Here is a 20,885-nt window from a genome sequence, read left to right on the forward strand (position 1 = left end):
GCGCGGCTGATGTTCGGTGGCTTCAGGATCTGCCGGCAAATCTGATGTTGCAGCCAGTGGTTGAAGCTGCGCCCTTTTGCACCATGGTCAGTGCGGTGCAACAGAGAGTGGGTGGAGTCGCCAACTTCGGGGTCATAGGTGTGGGCAAGCCCACAGATAGGGTAATCATGTCCCTCCAATGCGCCCATGCATCTAATGGGGCCAGGGTAGGCACGTCGCCTTTCTCCAACGCGGAAGTGGGTGCAACCTTTACATATGTGGGCTGGGGGGAAGATTGTCGGCCGTGGCTGGAGTTTTTGCCCCACACACCACAAAGCGGGCACAAGGCAGCCCGCTGAGGTGGTGAGGAGGTGCAGATTGTGTTAGTGTCTCAGAGTAGACTTGCCACAGGAAGGGAGCTATGGTTCCGGATACCAGGCGTCGAGTCTGAAGCAATGCCGAGGGCTTCAGTTTCATGTCCCGCTCTCGACAAAGATCAACGGGGCACCGCAGGAGTATATTTCAGGGGGGGGAGCCCAGTCCTCCCAGCCTGCTCCGCTGTGCCGCGTGTGCGGATGGGGACTAAGAACGGGCAGGCCAAATGTCTCAGAGCAGGCAAACGTGGCGTCCTCCGTCCCTCTGGAACTGCAACGCTCATGCGGCATTACTGGAGGAGGCTGTCACGTAGGCGGGGTGCACTCTGCGGGTTCCCGAGTCCCAGCCAGAGCTCGTTGTAATTGACAGGCCTTCGCCAATGTACTGAGTTTCGGAAGACTCCGGTGGGCCAGGCGTGGGCGAGAGGACCAGTGGCTCTGGTGCGGCTCAGGTGTGCAGCAATCGAGCACTCGGCGCAGAGGTCACCAATTGAGCTGGGAAACGAGCCGGGGGTGGCCCACTGTTTCGGCGCTCAAATGCTGTATTTTCAGGGCTGAGGAAGAGACTGGAACACCATCCTGTCAACTCGTTTTCTCACGTGGCGCTGAGCTAAGAAGGTAGACAGCCGTTTTCCAGGCTGCTCAACAGCGCCCCCCAGTTAGCAACATCTTCTCATAGCATATTTACATTAGTGTCATTTCATGAAGAAAGTCGCTGAATAACAGAAAGTGAAAGTAGATACTAGAGACCGATAGTGGAGCCAAAGACCTGAAGTGTAGGATGATACCAGAAACAAAGGACTATTCATGAGATATCTTCTTGCAAGGAATACAAAAAAAGGACTGAGATCAACAAACCAACATGACCAACTAGGTGTGGAGGTTGCAAGCCACAGATGAGATGTATGAATCATTGGCTCCCCTTTCACATTTTTTGAAAAGCAGTATAAAATATGGTTGGGTTCGCTGGATGGCAGCAGGATATACTATTAGCCTGAATGTATTACTTTACCAGTAATCATAAATATAATACATTAGATTAATGAATCACACAATCACATTATTTCTTTTTCTTTGCATCAGAGTCTAAATTATGCAGCATTTGTTTGTATTTGAAATAGATAGAACGTACTCATTGAAGACCAGATCAGGTGCAAAGTAGAGCATTCTGGAATTCACAGTTTTGAACGACCTCCACCCCATGGCAAAAATCATCAGTCCCATCCACGAATACTGAATTATTGTCATCTGGTCATTCACATGCAAATTCGGAAAACCTAGAAAGATGACAAATCATAAAACTGTAATTAAATACATTTACTAATCATAATTTGTATGCAAATGAATAGCAAAATAACTGCCAAAGCTACATCACTCTAGCTGATAACTACCCCATTAATAGGTACCACCAATTGTTGTTCTGTTCTGACAGTACCTCTAACACTGGTCTCCTTCTGATAGTGGGGTTGTTACTAACTGACTATCTGTGAATTCAGTGACGCATCTGGATGTGTTTTTGTTGTTGGTGTTAAAGAGGAGACACATAATACGCTCTCTACCTCTGCCTTCGATGGCCTTTAGTCAGTAGAAGCATGAAGTGGAACCCCCAGAAGAAGGGGTGTGTGACTGGGCGAGGAGATTGCAAGGTGCTAGTGGAAAAAAGCTAATTTCAAGGCTGCGCTATTTTACATGGCGAGGGAGGGGAGATGCTGTCAAAAAGGAAGAGGAGAACATCCAGGTTTTAGAAACAGGTTTCGTGACACTACCACCAACCCAGTGAATAGTAGTCTGGGGTAATTTAAAAACACAGATCCCTAAAGTTAATTGCTCTCTTGTATGAGTTGTCTCCCTCCTGGAGACCTCTGTCAAGAGCAAAGAACATCCCAATCAGAATAACTTTAAGACAACCAGATGAAAGTATGAAATGGAGGCTTTAGAAAGTCCTGTGCCCTCTTCCGTGAGGCCAAAGGCTCTGAACAGCTGAGATGACTTTCAAAATGTTTTGGTGAGGGCAACATAATATTTCAAAGCCATTATAACATCCAAATAATGTTCCGCTTAAGTGGATGGAGATGAATACAGATGAAAGGGCGAAGGAACCTTCGGCAAAAAGGTAGGATTAGCTTGGCTTTGTGGAAGACAAAGTATGGCGATTTACAGGACAGAGCTTGGATCTTCCCCACATTCCTAGAAGAGGTAATGGCAACAAGGAACGCTGATTTCTTGGACACAAATGTAATATCCGCCTTGTGAAGGGGGCCAATGATCTTAGAAAGAATCATTTTGAGTTCCTAGGCGGGGCAGGCAGGCGTACAGGTGTGAAATGCACAAAAAAGGCCTTTGAGAAATTCCTTGACTAGTCGCTGCAACCACAGCGAGGGTGCGCCTGAGGTGCGGGTGAATCTTGACATAGCAGCTTCGTGGACCTTGATTGAAGAATGTCTTAAGTAAGCCAGCACGGCAGCATGTTCTGCGGCTGGAAGCACAGAGGATGAATGTTGTTCCCTGCACACCATGTCGTACACTGCTTCCACCTACTATTTTAGTATAGTAAACTGTAGACGGTGCACATGCTTTCGCAAGAATGCCCCTGCGGTCTTGAAGCACAGGAATTTATCCAAATTCCGGATAAGCAGGATCCAGGGCTTCAGGTTGAGAAAGGCCAGGTTGCGGCCAGGGCTCTTTGTTGTCCATGGAGGCGAAGTTGAAAATTGGTGGCAAATGTAGGGAAGGCGCTGAGGAGAGGCTGAAAAGCAACCAGGATCAGTCTGCAGTGATTTTGAGTGAAGGCGGGAGGTCCTTCAGAATAATTGAAAACGGCGGGAACGCATAAAGTAGTGTGTTCGGCCATGGGAACAAGAAGGCATTCCCAGGGTTCCTTGTTGTAGGAAACTGCTAATAAATGTCCTGCACTTCGCATTCTCTTTGGTGGTGAAAAATGTCGATGTCCAGGACACCCCATGCTTGTAAGATGTGGACCTGGTCGTGGTGAAGTTCCCACTTGTGTCAAAAGCAACGTTCCTTGCTGAGGGAATCTGGAATTTAGTTGTGGATACCTGTGAGATGGAATGGCAGAAAGAGCATCCTGCGAGGGAGATCCCACTGCTTCCCTGGAGAGAAGAAGCCATTGGGTGCCACCCTGATCCCGAATGTAGAACATGGTGGTGGGGGTGTCCGTAAACACCAAAACAACTTTACCTTGGACATGGAGCTGGAGTGACTTCCGCCCCCAGAACACGGCTCTCAATTCAAGGACACTGATGTGTAGCGTTTTTCTTCTTGAGACCAAAGAGCTCTGGCGTGATAGTTGTCAGGGTGGGCTCCCCAACTTTCCAGGGAGGCGTCAGTAGTCACTGTGACTTGCTGAGCAGGGGACTGAAAAGGTGCACACTGAGTGAAATTGCAGGGTATTTACCACCAGCAAAGGGTCCAGATCCAGGGGAGAAAGAAAATCGTCCTGATTCTATTGACTCTGTACATGTTGTATAGTGACCGTATGGAAGGTTTGAGACCAAATTAATTTGGTGAAGAGGTGGAGGTCTAGAATGGGGTGCCAACCGCCCAACTTTTTCTTCACCAGGAAGTAGCTTGATTATACTCTTTGACCCTGTTGCGAGCAAAGGAAGTCTTGTATCACATCCTTGAAGAGGAGGGTGTGTACTTCGTGTCACAGTGCCTGGAGATGTCCTTTCACCTTTGTAGAGGTAGGTATGTTGGGTGGCTTCAAAAGGAATTCTAAGGTGTGACCACACCAAAGCAAGGATAGAAACCATGTGTACATGGAGATGCTTTCTAGATGTTGAACTAAGTGGGAGAGACGCCGCCCACCCAAGTGGAAGTGGATGGGAAGTTCTGCAGCCTGGTCAGGCCTGATTACCTAAGAGTCCTATTGGTTGGGAGGATCCTCATTGAAACTTTCCTTTGTCTTAAGAGGTCTAGGTCATGGAGCGATAGGACTGCGAGTGATGGGAAGGCTGAAAGTCCTGTGACGTCCTGGAGAAGAACAAGCTACTTACTAACTGTAACGTTCTTTCGATTGGATGTTCCTCCCACGTATTCCTCATCTCAATGATATTCGAATTCCAGCTCTGCTGCTTCCGAAAAAAAAAATTCACCAGGGGGGCGCTGTGTTCGAGACCATGGAGTCGAAGTCCCTCGAGGGCCGCCGTCGAGCGTCGACTGTTACCTCAGTTCTGTTTTTATGGTGTTCATGGTCACATCAGCTGATCAGGGTTTAAGTCCTCAGGCTCTTAAGTAAGTTAGAGTGCAACTGGCGTAAACTGTACAGAGGGGTAGGTTGGGAGGGTCAATGAGGAATACGTGGGAGAAACATACAATCGAAAGAACGTTACAGTTGGTAAGTAACTTGTTCTTCGAAAGGATTGTGTCCTCCCATGTATTCCTCATCTTATGATAGACTCCCATAGCAGTGGTAATTTAGGTGATGGGAGTACTAGACATTTTAATTATGGACTGAATGAAGGACAGCCTTTGCAAATAGTCCTCCTTGATAGAGTCCAAGCAGGAATGCTTTACAAAGGTGTTCATTGACAACCAGGTGGCCGCAGCAGAAATATCCTGCCCCGGGACGCCCCTCTGAAGAGCCGTGGAAGTTTCCATGCCCCAGGTTGAATGAACCCTTAATCCATCTGGAGGCTCTTTCCCAGCTAGTTTATAGCATTCAGAGATTGCTAGAATTATCCATCTGGATAGTTTGTTTAGATACTGCAAGGCCCAATTTGTGCCAAGTATACCCAACAAATAGTTGGTCACATTGTCAGAGATTTGCCAATCTGGAAATGTAGAAACTGAGAGCCCTTTTTGGGTCCAGTCTATGCAACCTTTCCTCTTCCTTAGTAGTGTGAGGTGGAGGATAAAAGGAAGGTAAGACAATTTTTTGTGACGGATGGAAATCAGACACTATTTTAGGCAAGAACTACGGTTTGACTTTTAGAATAACCTTGTCCCTATGGAAAATGGTGTGAGGGGGCTTACATGACAGTGCCTGCAACTCACCTACCCTGTGGGCTGATGTTATAGCCACTAACAGAATTGTCTTAAGAGTGAGCAGTCTTAATGGACAAGAACGTAAAGGTTCGAAAGGGGCACACATGAGAAATTTTAAGACTAGATTTAAATCCGAGATGGGCACCTGAAAAGGTGTCGGAGGCTATACATTTGTCAGCCCTTTCAAGAATTGAATCACCAAAGGCATTTTAAAATAGGACACCTCTTCTGAGGAGCGGTTAAAGATAGATAGCACTGCTAAGTAACCTTTTATAATACCAACTTGGAGCCCCAAATTGGCTAAGTGTAAGAGAAAAGAAAGTACTGTTGGAGTATTAGAAACAAATGGATCCACATTCTTATCCCTGCACCAGTTACTGAACTTTTTCCAACAACACCGATAAATGGACTTTGTCGCTGGCCTTCAGGCCGAAAGCAATATCGCCATTATGTCATCCGGGAGGTCCCAATCCTTTGTCAGTCCAGAAAGAGTAGACACCCCCTCGATCGTAAGGATATATTCTTTGTTGGCCGAAGACCAACCGCCTCATGTGTTTTAGAATTAGAAAGGTGTAGCAAAAGCTTAAAAACGGTGCGGCCATTTTAAGGTGACCAAAATCGCCATTTTGTTTCCTTCTTGTTTTCGCTAACGTTGCCTTTTTGCTTCATGTAAAACTGCTTTGCTGAAATATTATTCTGCTTCACTGGTGCATAACGCAAGGCCGTGAGAGGCATGTTGAAACATAATGCAGTAACCCAGACAGAAATGCCCGGTCTCCTCCTTTACATATCCTTGGAGAGTGAGCAGCAAGGCATTGTAATCAGTACAGCAGGTGCCAGCTAGTCTCGGTAGCACAGTAGAAATGCTAGAGCGAGCATTAAATGACTTGAATTATGCTCTTCTTGGTGGCCCCCCCTTTCCTGAGCCCGGTATAGCCCTGGAGAGCAAGTTGACCCCCAGCACACAAATAGAAACTAGGAAATAGCAAGGCCTGGAATGTGTCTCTCCCTACGCACAGCTTGCTTGCAGAAACAGAAGCATTGTGTTCTTTAAAACAAAGACTTATTTCTGTGGGCTTACAAAATTGCAAACTGTTACTAAATGAATGTTTGAAGGTGTCATACTCGTCACCATTGTCAATCATCGTGCCTAGTTCAAAGGAAATGCAATAGGGGCAGTACAGGTTGTGACAATACTAATTACTAGATGCTTGCTTTGTATATATGTAACTGTTGTACGAATTTCTCTCTCTTGCGTCCCCCGAGGTCTGGTAGACACACGTCGCGGTGCGTGGGACCAGTTGGCCAACTGAGACTATTTGCTTTGCAATAAACCCTAGATTTTGGGAATACAACCTTGTGTCTGGCGTATCAGTTTGTGTGTGGTGATTGTGCCTTTTTTCCACAAACAAGGGTCCCTCAGGGGCCCCTTCAAGATGGCGCCCGAATAGGGACCCTCCCCCACTTGTTCCATCATGTACGTTGTAAAATAAGGAAGGCGGAGAGAACGGCGAGGACGGGACCATCGAGCCAGGATCAAGAGGCACACAAATGATCCCTGATCGACGTGCCCGGCCAGAGAACAAGGAGGCGAGGGTCCTGAAACGAGGCAGAGTAAGCCAAGATACGCAGACACAATGTCATTGGTTGCGTCAGTATACAGACGAATTGTGTCTTGAAAAGACAACTTGATTGATCAGGTGAGTCGTGCCCCGATTCAAAAGTGATCCTGATATTGGTTGAGAGTTGATTTTGCAAAATCAAACACCCAGCGTAAGGTTGATTAGCCGAGGGTAAGGTTAAAACATGCCTGGGGTATTGTCCACCCTAGCAGGATTTTTCAGCTGCGGCGGACAGTCTTTGGAAACTGGCTAGGTCGCGCCACCTGTGGGAACGCCCGCGTATGCGATATATGTGAAGTATGGTGTCGGAGCGATAATGTTTTGTGAGATTTGGCATAAGCAAATCAGAAAACAGGAAGATCTTCAGTGGCCGAATCATGGGGGTTTTGAGGTGACGAGAATAGATAATTTGGAGAAGGTTTCAGTGAAAAAGAAAACACGCCCTGCAGCATTTGATATCCTTAGGGACTGGAGAAGGGAAGCAATACTTCACTGGAAAAGTAGAGAGAAACATGCGAGCAGGCATAAGTCTAAAGTAGAGAGAGCGAAAGAGAGGGAAGAGGAGGCGTGCAATGATAGTTTGAAAAACTCAAATAGACGCGAGCAATTGAGCATAGAAAAGATATACCCACAACGGGAGTTGCATTCATCAGAGGAATTAATAGATAAAATATTGACAGAGACAAAGCAAGGTCCAAGGAGAGAGACTAAAACGATCGCGTCAGTGGCTATTGCTCAGCCCCCTCCTGTTGCTCAGCCCCTCCCAACTGACCAAACACCAGCACAGCCACACACTGCACAAACAGCACCTCCCATTAGCCAGTCAGCGCCGCAACAGTCATTTCCCGTTCTCGTTGTCCCATCCGCACCGCCCTCCCAAGAGATCGGTTCTGTCCCATCTGCCCCTCCCGTAATTGAACTTGAACTTGTTGAAAAAGAAGAAGGGGCTGGACAAAGGGGATATACGAGAGTAACTCGTAGTGCGATCAGTAAGGAGAGGAAGCAAGAGTTGCAAGAACAGTCCGAAATGTATATAAACGGAAATGATGAGACTTCAGCGTTGGCATCAATGTTTGACTTCAGGAGGAGCAACGGAAGGCAGGTAGTGTTGGAATGCATGGGGGAATATTTAGTGGCGAGATGGAAACAGTTAATTGGGAAGCTGCCTCCGCAACGACTGTTGGATTTGAAGGCATTGGCACTTTGTAGAGGGAGGGGTGAAGAGATAAAGGAACATGTAGACCGACATTTTGAACTCAAGAATGAACTTGATAATGAATATGCTGAAATGTTTACCACACCTGGGTATAGGAGTAGAGATATTAGGAGACATAGAACTGAAGCGGTGGAACCCTATATACAGCGGTGATATTTGCCATCGTCAAGACAGACAGGCGACAGACTGAAAGTGTGTATACGAGAGGCGTTGAAATGGATTTCAGATCCTAGCATTCCCACAATGGAGATACATGAGATATTTGATGAATACCCCTAGCCAATGAGAATAGAAGCACTACGAAACAATGGTTGGGGTGCTACTCCAGCAGGTAGCGGGACACAATAGAGGAAGAGGGAATGCCCAGGGCAGAGGTAATTCGAACATGCATGGAGGGCCCCTGGGACTGAATCAATGTGCGTATTGCAGAGAGGAAGATCACTGGCGAGAAATATGTCCATACTTGCAAAATAGAAATAGGTATGGCCAGAGAAGACAGCATAGGGGGCATCCAGGAGCAAATGGGCATAATAGAAATAACATGCAGCAGCACCAAAATAGTCAACATCAGAATCAAGCTCAGAATCAAACCTCTACTCAGAATCAGAGCCAGCAGAACATGCAAAATGGGAGTAGAGGAAGGGGCGGGAACATTTTTGATACTCATGCGAATGCATACTATAATAACAGCAGCGATTGCACATCGGATGATGTGTTGTTTCCCCAATAGGACAGCCCAAGACAGGGGTTGGAACCGGTGTCTATTCCTGTGAATCAGAAAGGACCCTACGTAGAAATGAAAGTCGGGGATAGTGAGCACAGATTCCTCGTGGATACGGGGGCACAAAAGTGTTCGATAGCCCATCACTTGGTTCCAGAAATACCACTGTCAGGGCAAAGAAATATTTCAGTAGGGTTCGCAGGTACCCCAGTGATTAATCCGGTGTCCCAATCAGTAGCAGTAACATTAGGCCCATTCACTGAATACTGTCCATTTCTCTTAACAGAGAACTGTGGGGAGAATCTTTTGGGATTAAATTTATTGAAAGAATTGAGTGCAATAATCCACTATACACAAGATGGAGTATTTCTGACCATTTCACTGCAGAAGGTACCAGTATCCAAATTTGTGTCCAAACCTTTGCCAGGCGAATTGAGTGAAGTACCAACTTGTATATGGGCAATAAATGACAATGATGTTGGATGTATGAAGATAGAACCAGTGAAAATTGCCTTGAAAGGAGTAACATTACTGCATATTCTGCAGTATAAAATCTCAGTAGAAGGAGAGAAAGGATTGAAAAGTATTGTTTCTGATTTGGTAAGATTGGGAGTGATTGAAGAGATTACAGGCAGTACATGTAACAGTCCCATTCTTCCGGTGTATAAGAAAGGAGGTCATGAGGCACCATACCGTTTTATAATTGATCTGCATGCATTAAACAGGGTGGTAGATCCTCAATTGCCATTGGTCCCAGACGTTACCACGATTTTAACAATGATTCCTGCCTCGGCTGAGTCTTTTAGTGTTGTTGATTTGAATAATGCATTCTTTAGCATTCCAGTGCACAAGGAAAGCAGATATCTGTTCGCCTTCAGGTTAGGAGGACGATTTTCACACGCATTCCACAAGGCTACATAGAGAGTCTGAGTATTTACAGTAGAGCATTGAAAGAACAACTAGACATGCTAGAGTTACCAGCAGGTTGTGTATTGTTACAATTTATAGATGATTTATTGATCGCTGCAGATACAGAAGAGATTTGTAAAAAGAGTACCATTTTACTATTAAAACACTTGGCAGCACATGGCCATAAAGCAAGTTTAAAAAGTTCCAGTATTCTCGAAAGGAGGTGACATATTTGGGTTACCTACTTTCTAAAAGAAGGGAGAAGACTGACGAAAGAATAGAAAGCGTTTCTGGTATGCCTATTCCAAAAACACAAAAAGGAGTCACAGCTATAATAGGAATGGCTTCTTATTGTCGGCAGTGGATCGTGAATTTTGCCCTAATCAAAGAAGGATGTTGTGATGCCTTTGCAGTGGAATGAAGAATGTCAGAGAGCATTTGATCTGCTCAAAACTGCATTGTGTTCTGCTTCAGTTTTGGGCATACCAAATTATGAAAACGTTTTCAGATTGTTTGTACACGAGAATGAAGGCTGCGCGTTGGCTGTTTTGACACGGGAACAAGGTGGAAGTAATAGGCTGTGCGGCTATTTTTCTTCTGCGCTGGACCATGTAGCGCGCGTATTACCACGATGTTTGCAAGCTGTTAAAGTGGCTGCTGCGTCAGTGAAACAAACGGAAGGAATGGTATTGGGGCACACCTTAATTTTGATGGTGCCACATGCCATAGACGTTCTACTCAATAGAACGCAGACGCAACACCTCACCTCTGCTAGACTGACTAGATATGAAATTCTCCTCTTTGCACCATACATCCAAATTATGAGGTGTAGCACTTTGAATCCTGCAGAATTAATGCCACTGCCCATGGAAGAACTTGATGGGAATGAATCACCTCTCCATGATTGTTTAATGGTTACTGAGGAAGAAATGATGGGGAGAATTGATTTGACAAATACCCCACAAAAAGAGCCAGATGGAGAGTTATTTTGTGATGGCTCCTGTTTTAAACTACCTGATGGCACATAAACTGCTGCCTATGCTAGAACCACGTTAAAAAGTATTGTGGAGAGTAAAAGAATCCCCTACAACTCTGCACAAGCAGCAGAGATAATAGCGTTGACCAGAGCTTGTGAGAGTTCTGAAAATCTGAGTGTAAATATATATACTGACAGCCAATGCGCCTTTGGCCTGGTTCATAACTTTGGCGGACACTGGGCTGAAAGAGGTTTCCTAACATCGCATGGGGCTAGAATTCAGCATGGCCCTTTGATTGTACGATTGCAGTCTGCACTTACGTGTCCAAAGCACCTGGCAATAGTAAAATGCGAGGCGCATAAAAAAGTACCATGCAAAGTGCGAGAGGGAAAAGCATTTGCAGACAGGATTGCGAAACAAACTGCCACTGACTTGAATACCATAATGTTAACAGTACAGTCTGAGGAAGTACCCTGCATGATAGAGAATGGAATTGCTACTGTCAAAGAGATGCAGGCGGAAGCCACTGTTGATGAAATCCAAGGGTGGGCTGAGGGCTCTGCAGAATTAGATCTAGAAGGATGCTGGGTGGACAAGGGAAGTAGAAACTGGATGTTGCCCAATTCCTATGTAACTGCGATGGTCACGATGGCCCACAGCCCCACTCATATTTGTGCCAAAAAGATAGTCCAACATCTAGCCACAGAATGGGAGAATGCACACAAAGAAAAATGCTGAGAGGTTGGTCCAGAACTGTATCACGTATCTACAACACAATGTGGGGAAGGGAACAGTGACTCCAACAGGCAGTTTTGGCCCTCCCTCTATGCCTTTTGAAGTAATCCATTTTGATTTAATAGAAATGGAGAGATGCCAAAACTTGAAGTATGTTCTGGTGGTCATATGTGCATTTAGCAAATGGGTGGAAGCATATCCATTTAAAGACTGCACTGCCATGAGCACGGCGAAAGTAATGTTAAAGGAATTCTTCTCCCCTTTTGGCTTGCCCCGTGTCATATGGTCAGACAACGGTCTGCATTTTGTGGGCGCAGTAATATTACAGATTTGTACAGGTCTCCAGATTGATAAGTGATTCCATTGTTCTAGACACCCCATGTCTGCCGGTCTTATTGAAAGCCAAAACGGCATCTTGAAGTGCAAAATCAGCAAAATATGCGCAGGAAACAAGTTAAACTGGGTAGATTCATTACCACTAGCGTTACTGTGCACGCTCACATCTTTGCAGGCAAGAACTGGGCTCTCCCCGTACGAGATCGTAATGGGGAGGCCAGCGAATGTTTGGTGTGCACCACAGCCGAAATGACTGAGGGAACTCGAATACCCTGTGCTCAGCATTTATTGTAATCTTTTCATTCAAAAATTGCGTTTGATTTATCAGCAGGTGCAGGAGGCATTACCAATAAGATACACTGGCCCGGGACACGCACTGGATCCAGGAAACTGGGTGCTTATCAAGATTTCTGACCAGAAGACATCGCTAGCACCCAGATGGCATGGACCCTATTTGATCCTCCTAACTACGCAAACGGCAATTCGTGTGGATGGAAGGAAAAAGTGGATCCATGCGATACACGCTAAAAAGGTCCCCTCACCGTCTGAAAAACTGACCGATCGAGACGACCAGAAAGAGACAGGGGTCCCAGAAACGAAAGAAACGATTGCCAGTTCTTTGCCACAAAATGTGCCTGATCCTGACACGAAGCCTGAAAAGATTGCTGTAAAAGAGGAAGGGCAAAGAGTGCCCAAACGTTGTTCAGCAGAGCCTGCATCACTGTTGACAGACACAAAACGTGTACCACTTTGGCGCCCACCCTCTTTCATTGAGCTGCAGCCTGAAACGAAACCTGCATCATCACTGTGGCGCCCATTATCATCTGCTTTTGCACCACAGGCTGACTACGAGCTTGAGTCTGGAAGTGCATCCACACTATTCATTGATCACACGATACCAGGAGCGAGGCGATACAATTTGCGGCCTCGGAAGAAGAAGTGATCAAACCTGCATTTCTGTTGATCTTTGTATTGCCTCTGTTTCCTATTCTCGGATGAAGTAGGAACCGGAGGCCTAGAGCAGAGCGACGTGAGGGTTGTGCAAATAGGACAGCCCAATAAACGAGGCTCCTCGGTGCTAACATAAAACCATGTGTCCTGAACCCGTGCGAACGAACGGGGCGCACATGGTACAAAGGCAATTGATAAGTGCTCTGGAGTTCTTTGAGCAATGTGCAGACGCACAGAGATCTTGCCCAGCGTGTAGCAATCCAAGCTGCTAAGAAGTAGCAGAACAGACTGTTGACATTTATCAAACTTATTGACATTCCAACGAGTGCAACGAAGAGAGATATTCACGACGAACACTGCTGAAGAAGAAGAGCTGTGAGAGAAAAATGCCAGAACCAGCTTTTGCCCCCTCCTGCACCACTGCTGATAATGAGTTAAACATAGCGCATATAAGGTTACAAAAAGGGAATGGTTGCAAAAATTGTATGCTGAGCTTAACGATAATAATAGAAACCTTAGAAAGTCGAAAGCCGGTAGATGTTGGGCATTTTGAAACTTCATTACCATCTGCAAAATGTGGTGAGCGCTCTCCTCGGGAGGCGAGGGATTGCTCTGATGAATTGGAGTTTTTGGCTTGGAATAATTTGTGACTTCTTGTAATTGAGGGAGAAGCCCAGTCTGTGTAAGAAGTGGCAGGTCAAGGCCAGATGTTCCTGGGCTTGTTCGGATGAACTCGCCCTGATTAGCCAATCGTCCAGATAAGGGTCGACGTGAATCCCCCTTCTTCTGATACTCGCTGCCACCACCGCCATCCGTTTGGTGAAAACCCTTGGGGCAGAGGTCAGCCCAAATGGTAGAACCCAAAACTGATAATGAGAACCACCAATTGCGAACCTCGGGTAGTTTCTGTGCTTGAGATGGATTGGCACATGAAAGTAAGCATCCTGAAGGTCCAATGAAACCAGCCAGTCCAGAAGCGGAAGAGCCTGAAGGATCTGAGAAAGGGTCACTATCTTGAAATTGTCCTTCCTGAGGAACTTGTTCAAGCTTCTCAAGTCCAAGATGGGTCTCAATCCTCTGTCCTTTTTGGGGATGAGAAACCAGCCCTTGTTCCTATCCGCTACAGGTACATGTTCTATTGCACCTTTCTCTAGCAGGGTTAAAATCTCCTGCACAAGGAGCGGGTCTGGAATTTTTATAGAGTTGGCTCCCGGTGGATGATCTTGAGGTCTTTGATGAAAAGGAAGACAGTAACCGTGGGTCACTATTTCTAGTGCCCAGGCATCTTACATAATGCCCTGCCATTCGTCCAGATACCGAGTGATTCTGCCTCGCACCAGTGTCTTGTGGATGAAGACCTCAAAGTGGCTTTGCTGCGGCTGCAGCAGTGGTTGAGGAGGTATTAGCCGCTGCTTTGGCTGATCTAGCACCTCTCCATTTTCCACCACAAAAGGATTTTATCTGTTGGCCTCTCTGACTGGCCTGCCCCCTCCCTTTTCCAAAAGGGGAATAGAAGCAAAAAGGGCGACTCTTCCAGGAAGATGAGCCTGCGTAAGAAAGTTGTTGAGGTTGCCTTATAGCGTCTCTATGATTTTTCTGCTGCTTTTGAGGTCTGCAGCTTCTCCCAACTTTCATCCGCCTTGCTGCCAAACAACCTCAAGCTGTCCAAGGGCATATTAAGTGATCTAGATTGCACATCAGGTGCAAATCCAGATTTTCTTAGCAATGCAAATCGGTGCAGGACCGTGCTAGATGCCATGGACCTGCTTATACTATCCGCAGTGTCCAATCCTGACTGAAGGCATTCCTCCATAGCCTCTTTACCATCCTCCGCTATAGACAGAAAACCATCCTGTTCCTCACCTTCTGGGATGCGTCCAGCTGCTGATGACATGCAGTCCCACAGGGTATAAGTAAATCTTGCTAATGTGCAAGTGACATTAGTCGATTTAAGGGCCATGCTGCCCGAAGAAAAAGCTTTCCGGGCCCAAGCATCAACTTTTTTATTGTTCCTGTCTGGTGGTATTGATGGGTAAGCTGATTGACTAGTGGAGGTTGCAGCTTGAACCAATAAACTTCAGGAGAGGGGTGTTTGGATAAATATTCTGGATCTGATAAAGCTAGTCTATATTTTGGTACCAGTTTCTTATTTACTGCAGTAATCGAATCAGGAGCATTCCAATTTACCATTACCCTTTTCTGCAGTGCTTTATGGAATGGCAGAACAGGATCTTTTAAAGGACCCTCACTCAGGATGTCAGTCATGTCATCCTGGTCGAAATCCGGGGAGGCTGCTTTCCAACCCATACAATCAATGACCCTTCGCATAAGATTCCTATAACTGGGATCAGCATGATCTGTAGAATCTGGTCTTTCAAAATCCACTTCAGGTGAAGTGTCTAAGCCACTGGCATTTTGAAGACAGTCATAAGGTCTGTTATTTTAGACTGTGGATCCACTAGTTCTTCAGGGACCTCTGTGGCTCCAAAGCTAACTCCAGCTGGAGTGACATCCTCTTCAGAGGAATGTTCTTCATATATAGATGATAAGGATCTAAAAAATTCCTGTCTAGGTTGAGGGTGGAATGTCTTTTCAGGTAAAGGAGGTGGAATTGGCCTAGGTATGGACAATGGCGTCGACTTGGGTCTTGGAATCAAAGAAGGCCTCGATAAAGGCGTTGAAGGCGTCAATGGGGAAGACTCTGGCTTCGAAGGAGGCTTCGATGCTGTCGAAGAAAGGCTTCGATACAGCTAAAGGTGTCAACGTCATCTTCGTCAGCGGTCTCGACGCTATGGTCATCGACAGCGGCGAGTCGAGTTTTGGCTTCAACTTCGACGTTGATGCCAATTCCGCTAGCCCCGAGTTATGCACCAGAGGCTTTGACTTAGTACGAAGCGTCGGGGAACTTTCCCTTGAAGACACTCTTGACTCTTTTTCAACTCTCGCGTGTTTAGATCTTGATTTTCCTATGTCACTTTTAGAGTCAGTAGAGGAATGATCACTACGTGGCAACTTCAAGGGGGTCTGGGCCGCTTTCTCAAATATTTTCAGCATCGAAGCCCTGAAGGCCTCCCATTTTCTGGGGAATCCTGCTTTGATGGATAAGTGTTACGCTCACCTGATATCGCCGGGGGCGTCTGGAAGGCTCTGAGATCTGGAACCCTGGATGCGTAGTTGCCCAGTGCTGAATAATGAATCCTAGGTATTTTTAGGGTGAGCTATCCGTCCAGCATTTCTTTTGCAGGGGCACCTGACGTTAGTTGGCGGGCTGCTCGAGTTGCTTCACTGGTGCAGCGAGCCTTCCTTGGGCCTAGGCCTGCAGTGACCCCGGATCTGCTGGTAGGCAGGTAGGTTTGTTAATTGTAAGTCTTTGTTCTGTTTGTGGTGGGAATTCGTTTATGTCTTTATCTCTTTTTCAGGTGCGAAGGTCTTGATGCTGGCGAGCCGGATGGAGAGGCACGTTTCTAGGTAAAAGAAAGCACGAAGCGCAGCGTCTCTATTGTCTTTTAAAGCTAATCTGTGTTTTCTTCTTCTTCTCCTCACCGGCCGCTGTGCTGCTGCGAGTGGATGAGAGTGCGATGAAAAACAGGCCCCTGGAATCCGTTAAGGTAAGTACAGCACTGCGCGGTTGTTTAATATTGAAAGCGAACCTGAATATGTCTCTTTTCCTTTGCAGATGTTGCTGTGGTGCTCGGATGGAAACGTGGCGTAGCGCGATGGAATTCAGGTAAGATTTATGGACTTCGATGTTTTGGAAGCGCACATTCTAATATTGTTTTTCCCTTTCTCGTTATTGCAGGTCGCAATGTTCGAACAGCAGCTGTGGTAGTGGTTCACTGGAAGTCCCTAAGCTAGTATTCACAGGTGAATAATGTTTCTTCTTCTCTCGGTTTCGACAGTGCTGGATGATTTTTTCTCGGGTAAAACGGAATAATCTTGTTCTTGTTCTTGCAGGATTACAGGAAGATGCGGAAGACCAGGAGCTGGACACGGTGAGCCTCAAGCTGCTGGTTGCAGAATAACACGAAGCGTGTTCTGCAGTCAGGGTGTGGTTTATATAGCCCAGATAAAGTAGTACCAGGGAAAGTAGTTCCAGGCCTGCCACACCCAAAACACTAGACTGGGATTCCGAGATGGCGACGGGCAACAGATAGACGTGCCTGCCGAGTGCTCCTGAGCAGCGAGCCTAAGCACTGCGGTCCACCACCCCGCGGCACCTCGACGACCCGCTAAGAAGTGTGGCAGGACCCCGAGCATCCAGCGGGGGAACATTAAGGCTCGGGATTGAAGAGGAGCGGCGGCCAGCGGAGTCCTTTTCCCGGCCGGTGTAGCCCGGGAGGATAGCAGCGCTGTGGGCGGGCTGCCGCGGGGCCCCGACACAGGAGGAGGGGCCGGGCGAACCTTCTCCGACATGAGTTGAGCTGGGGGAGCCCCCGGTCGGAGAGTGTCTCACTGCGGCATCCGTGGGATCAGAGGGGCTCACTGGCGAGCGAGGTGGCCTCCCTGTCCTGGGGAGACTGCGGGGAGGCAGTCCCTCCGTGTTTATGAGTGGAGCGGGGAGGGAGAACCCCCGACAGACACCCGCTTAGGGCCTCGCTGGTTCACGGGCCCCGAATCTTGGAGCCCCGCGCCACGGCAGGACCCTGCGTGGAGGGAGAGCTCTGGTGGAGCCGAACTGCTGCCTGCACGCAAGCGGGCAGGGGAGAGAGGTGGAGGAGCGGCCCTTGCTGCACACATAGGGAGCACCCCTGCACTAGACAACACAGTAAGTGGAGAACAGGCAGAGATAGTGGGCTCTGCCGCCTCTGGAACCTTAGGGCCTGGATAGAGGGGATCACTTGGACCCGGAGGAACCTGAGACCCAAAAGGAGGCCACAAAGCAAAGAGTGACTGTTAGGCAGAAACCTGTGCAGTTCCCTTGGGGACCACTGCAAAAGATTTAGGACTACAGGTGTTGGCAGTAAACCCACTTGGTAGCCGTCTGTACCAGCCAGATTTACCTGGTAGCTGTGGCTGAGCAGTCAGACTTCCCTCTAGAAGAGTTAGACAGTATTTAAAGTATACACAATAGGCACTCAGACACAATAGCACAAGCAAACACTGACCAGAGCTTTGGTATCAAGGTATATAATTATTTATTTAAAAACACACTTATTGAAACACTCCAGCACTATTATTGTAAATCACTCTAAACACAGTTACTATTATATATACATCCCTTATTCCTTATCAGACAAGTCTTAGTTAACACCACTTATTTCCAGACAGAGGTGAGTGCTTAACTATAGATGGCACTCTAATAAGTTAACGAAAAAGGGAGGGAAAAAGGCAGAATGTAGGAAACTACACCACACTAATACTTAGGAACTCTTAAGCAAGGCAGAAAAGTCAAAAGTTACTTGTGAGCCAAAGTCCATAGGCCGGGCCCACTCTTGGAGAGAGCAGGGCACAAATGCACCCAAGATCACACAATGACAACAGGCTTAGGAAGTCTTGCAGGGAGTTCAGAAAGGTTTTAGTTAGGCTCAGAAAAGTTTAGCCAGGGTGTCCCAGGATAACCCAGGGTCGAAAGCCGGGGGCTAAATCTACCCCATAAAGTCGGTTGCAAGGGAAGCCAGTCGGAACACGGTACTTTATGTGGAAAGGATCTTCCAGCGGGGGGAGTTGTTCCTGGCAGCGGGTGCAAGATGCGGCTTCGTCCAGAGGAAGAGAAGATCTCGACGTGGAGGAAAGATGAAGGTCGTTGCTCTGCCAGGGAAGAAACCAGCCGCAGAGTTTTCTGGTTAAAGGTATTACCCTTTGATTCACGGTAGTGGTAAACCATGGTATCCCGGTTGCCGGGGTGCTAGGCACAGGCAAGGCGGCCGCGAGATGCTCCAGGAAGCGAAAAAGGAAGCAGACTGGTTATCCCCACCTGTCGAAGGAGAAAGACTCTCCGGGCTGGAGATCTCCTCTGTCGTTGGGAAAAGTGGTGAGACGGTTCAGCAGGGCTCCACCGGTGGTGTCGTCGTAGCAGGCCGGCTCAGCTTCTCCCTCGTCGGATTCTTAGGTCCTGTGGCGACTTCTAAAGTTCCAATCCCCAAAGCCCTGCTTTTATGCAGAAAACCCCCATTCACTCAGCCTAGCTGCTCACCACTTGGGCCAATCAGGACGGAGAGCGACTTGAGTTGCCTAGGCAACTCAGTCCAGGGTGCCTAAATCCCCCTCCCCCTCCTAAGTACCCCAGACAGAGTGGCACCACTTTGGAGGGCTTCTGTGGAGAAGCTCGCCAAAATAGTGGAACAAAGGGCTCACCGTGGGTTGGAGTCACAGAAGCGAACACAAACGCCATTTTAGAACCAAGTTCTGGCAAAAAATACCAACCGGAGAATTAATATTAAATAAATAAACCGGCGGTATGTTCGAGGCTATAGGAATTAAATAATTAAAGTTGGTAGCCTCGAACAATGGGAAATCCCATAGGGATATATTCGCGGTCGAATATAAAAAGTAGCATCCACTGCCACCAGCCAAAACTCGATCAGGGGGGACGGAGACGTGCCCCCTCGACTAACAGACTCCGGGGCAATCGAATTGCCCCAGCCAGTACGTCCACAATATGATGGTTTTTACTGGTTCTGTTCAGAATTTGAGACTAGTAAAGTCAATGGTGACTTTACATGCCCTCGGAGACAGTAGTCAGTCCCAGGGTATGGAGTCTACACCTGGGGGTCACTATGACTCAGTAGGTTAGGAAATTCACCCTAAACAGAATTCTCCCTAACAGTGACTATTGCCCATCTACTGGGTTTTTTTTGTTTATTTTTTTTTTTGGTGTGTATGCAGCCCTGAGAAGGACACCCGAGGAGCTGCCCTATTAATGAATGCAGTCCTAATGTTGGGGCAATAAGAGAGGCAGGGTGTCAAGGGGAACCCACGGTACGGCGCAGGCCAGGAGGCGGCGGCGCTAAGTAAGCTGCTTGCCCCTCGCAGGGGACACGTGTGGGGTTCATCCTCAGGTTGGGGGGAAGGAGCGCTGACGGGAGGAGCCCAGCGGCACGCAATCGCGACCACTCTACGCTGATGGCCACGCGCCACAAAGGGGGAGGCTGGAAGACTGCGCAGTGCCCTCAGGACTGTCAAAGCACCCTTCGCGCTATGTGACCAAGGCAGGCCTTGGGTGAGGACTCGGTGAGAGGCAACGAGGGGACGGATGAGAGAGCCACAGCAGAGGGGGCTCAGGAGCTGGCCCAGATTAATGGATAAGAGTTTTTGGGGGAAATCCAGGCGCTCCATGCAAGTCTGGCCAAGACGTTTCAGGAACAATTTCAGCTCATGCGGACGGACTTGAACGAGGCCCTGGGAGAGATTAAGCGTGATATGAGACAACTTGGGGAAAGGACGGATCTCCTAGAAATGGGGCTCCAAGAAGTTGAAAAAGAATCGATGGCGAATAGTGAAGCTATAGAGCGCCTGGACGCGGCGACCCGGAACCTGGAGATTCAGATGGAGGACATTGAGAACAGGTCCCGGAGGATCAATATCAGAATGAAGCAGTTACCGGAATCGGTCGCGGACAGGAATCTGAAGCAGGAAATTCAGGGTATCTTTATGGACATCCTGGGGGAGGGCAGCCCCAACTGCATTGAGTTGGACCGAGTTCACAGAGTTGGAAAGCTTGCTAGGGGCACGGGCGCGAGGGCAAGGGATGTGCTGGCTGCCTTCTCCAGGTACGCGCAGAAAGAGGCAGTGCTCCAAGCCGCAAGGAAAAAAGAGCCAATTGTGTTCCAAGGTCAGCAGATTGCCCTATACCAGGATTTAGCCAATTTCACCTTAATAAAGAGAAGGAACAAGTTACTTACCTGTAACTGTTGTTCTCCAGCATGGGTCTGGCATGGATTCACATGCTCATGAATATTCCCCGTCGTCAGGCTGGGAATCCTCGGTAAAGAAAAAACCAGTATCAGTTTCGTTTCTGATCTGTCTTTCGTAGTAATAACCAATCACTGGTCTCTGCGTCATACTGACCACAGCCAATGACTGCCCTCTACCTAAGCACCGCCTCTGGCAGCCATCTTC

General features: G+C 47.6%; 1 protein-coding gene across 1 annotated transcript in view; it reads right to left on the reverse strand.

Annotated features, from left to right (window-relative positions):
• The window catches only part of AR (androgen receptor), a 1,337,360-nt gene that overhangs the window by 451,922 nt on the left and 864,553 nt on the right, over positions 1–20,885 (reverse strand). The window contains exon 5 of the mRNA XM_069612517.1: positions 1,486–1,630. Coding sequence (XP_069468618.1) covers positions 1,486–1,630 — 145 coding nt within the window. The remainder of the gene's footprint in view (positions 1–1,485; positions 1,631–20,885) is intronic.

Source organism: Ambystoma mexicanum, chromosome 5p, assembly GCF_040938575.1.
Source record: "Ambystoma mexicanum isolate Mex_15411 chromosome 5p, UKY_AmexF1_1, whole genome shotgun sequence".
Taxonomy (NCBI): domain Eukaryota; kingdom Metazoa; phylum Chordata; class Amphibia; order Caudata; family Ambystomatidae; genus Ambystoma; species Ambystoma mexicanum.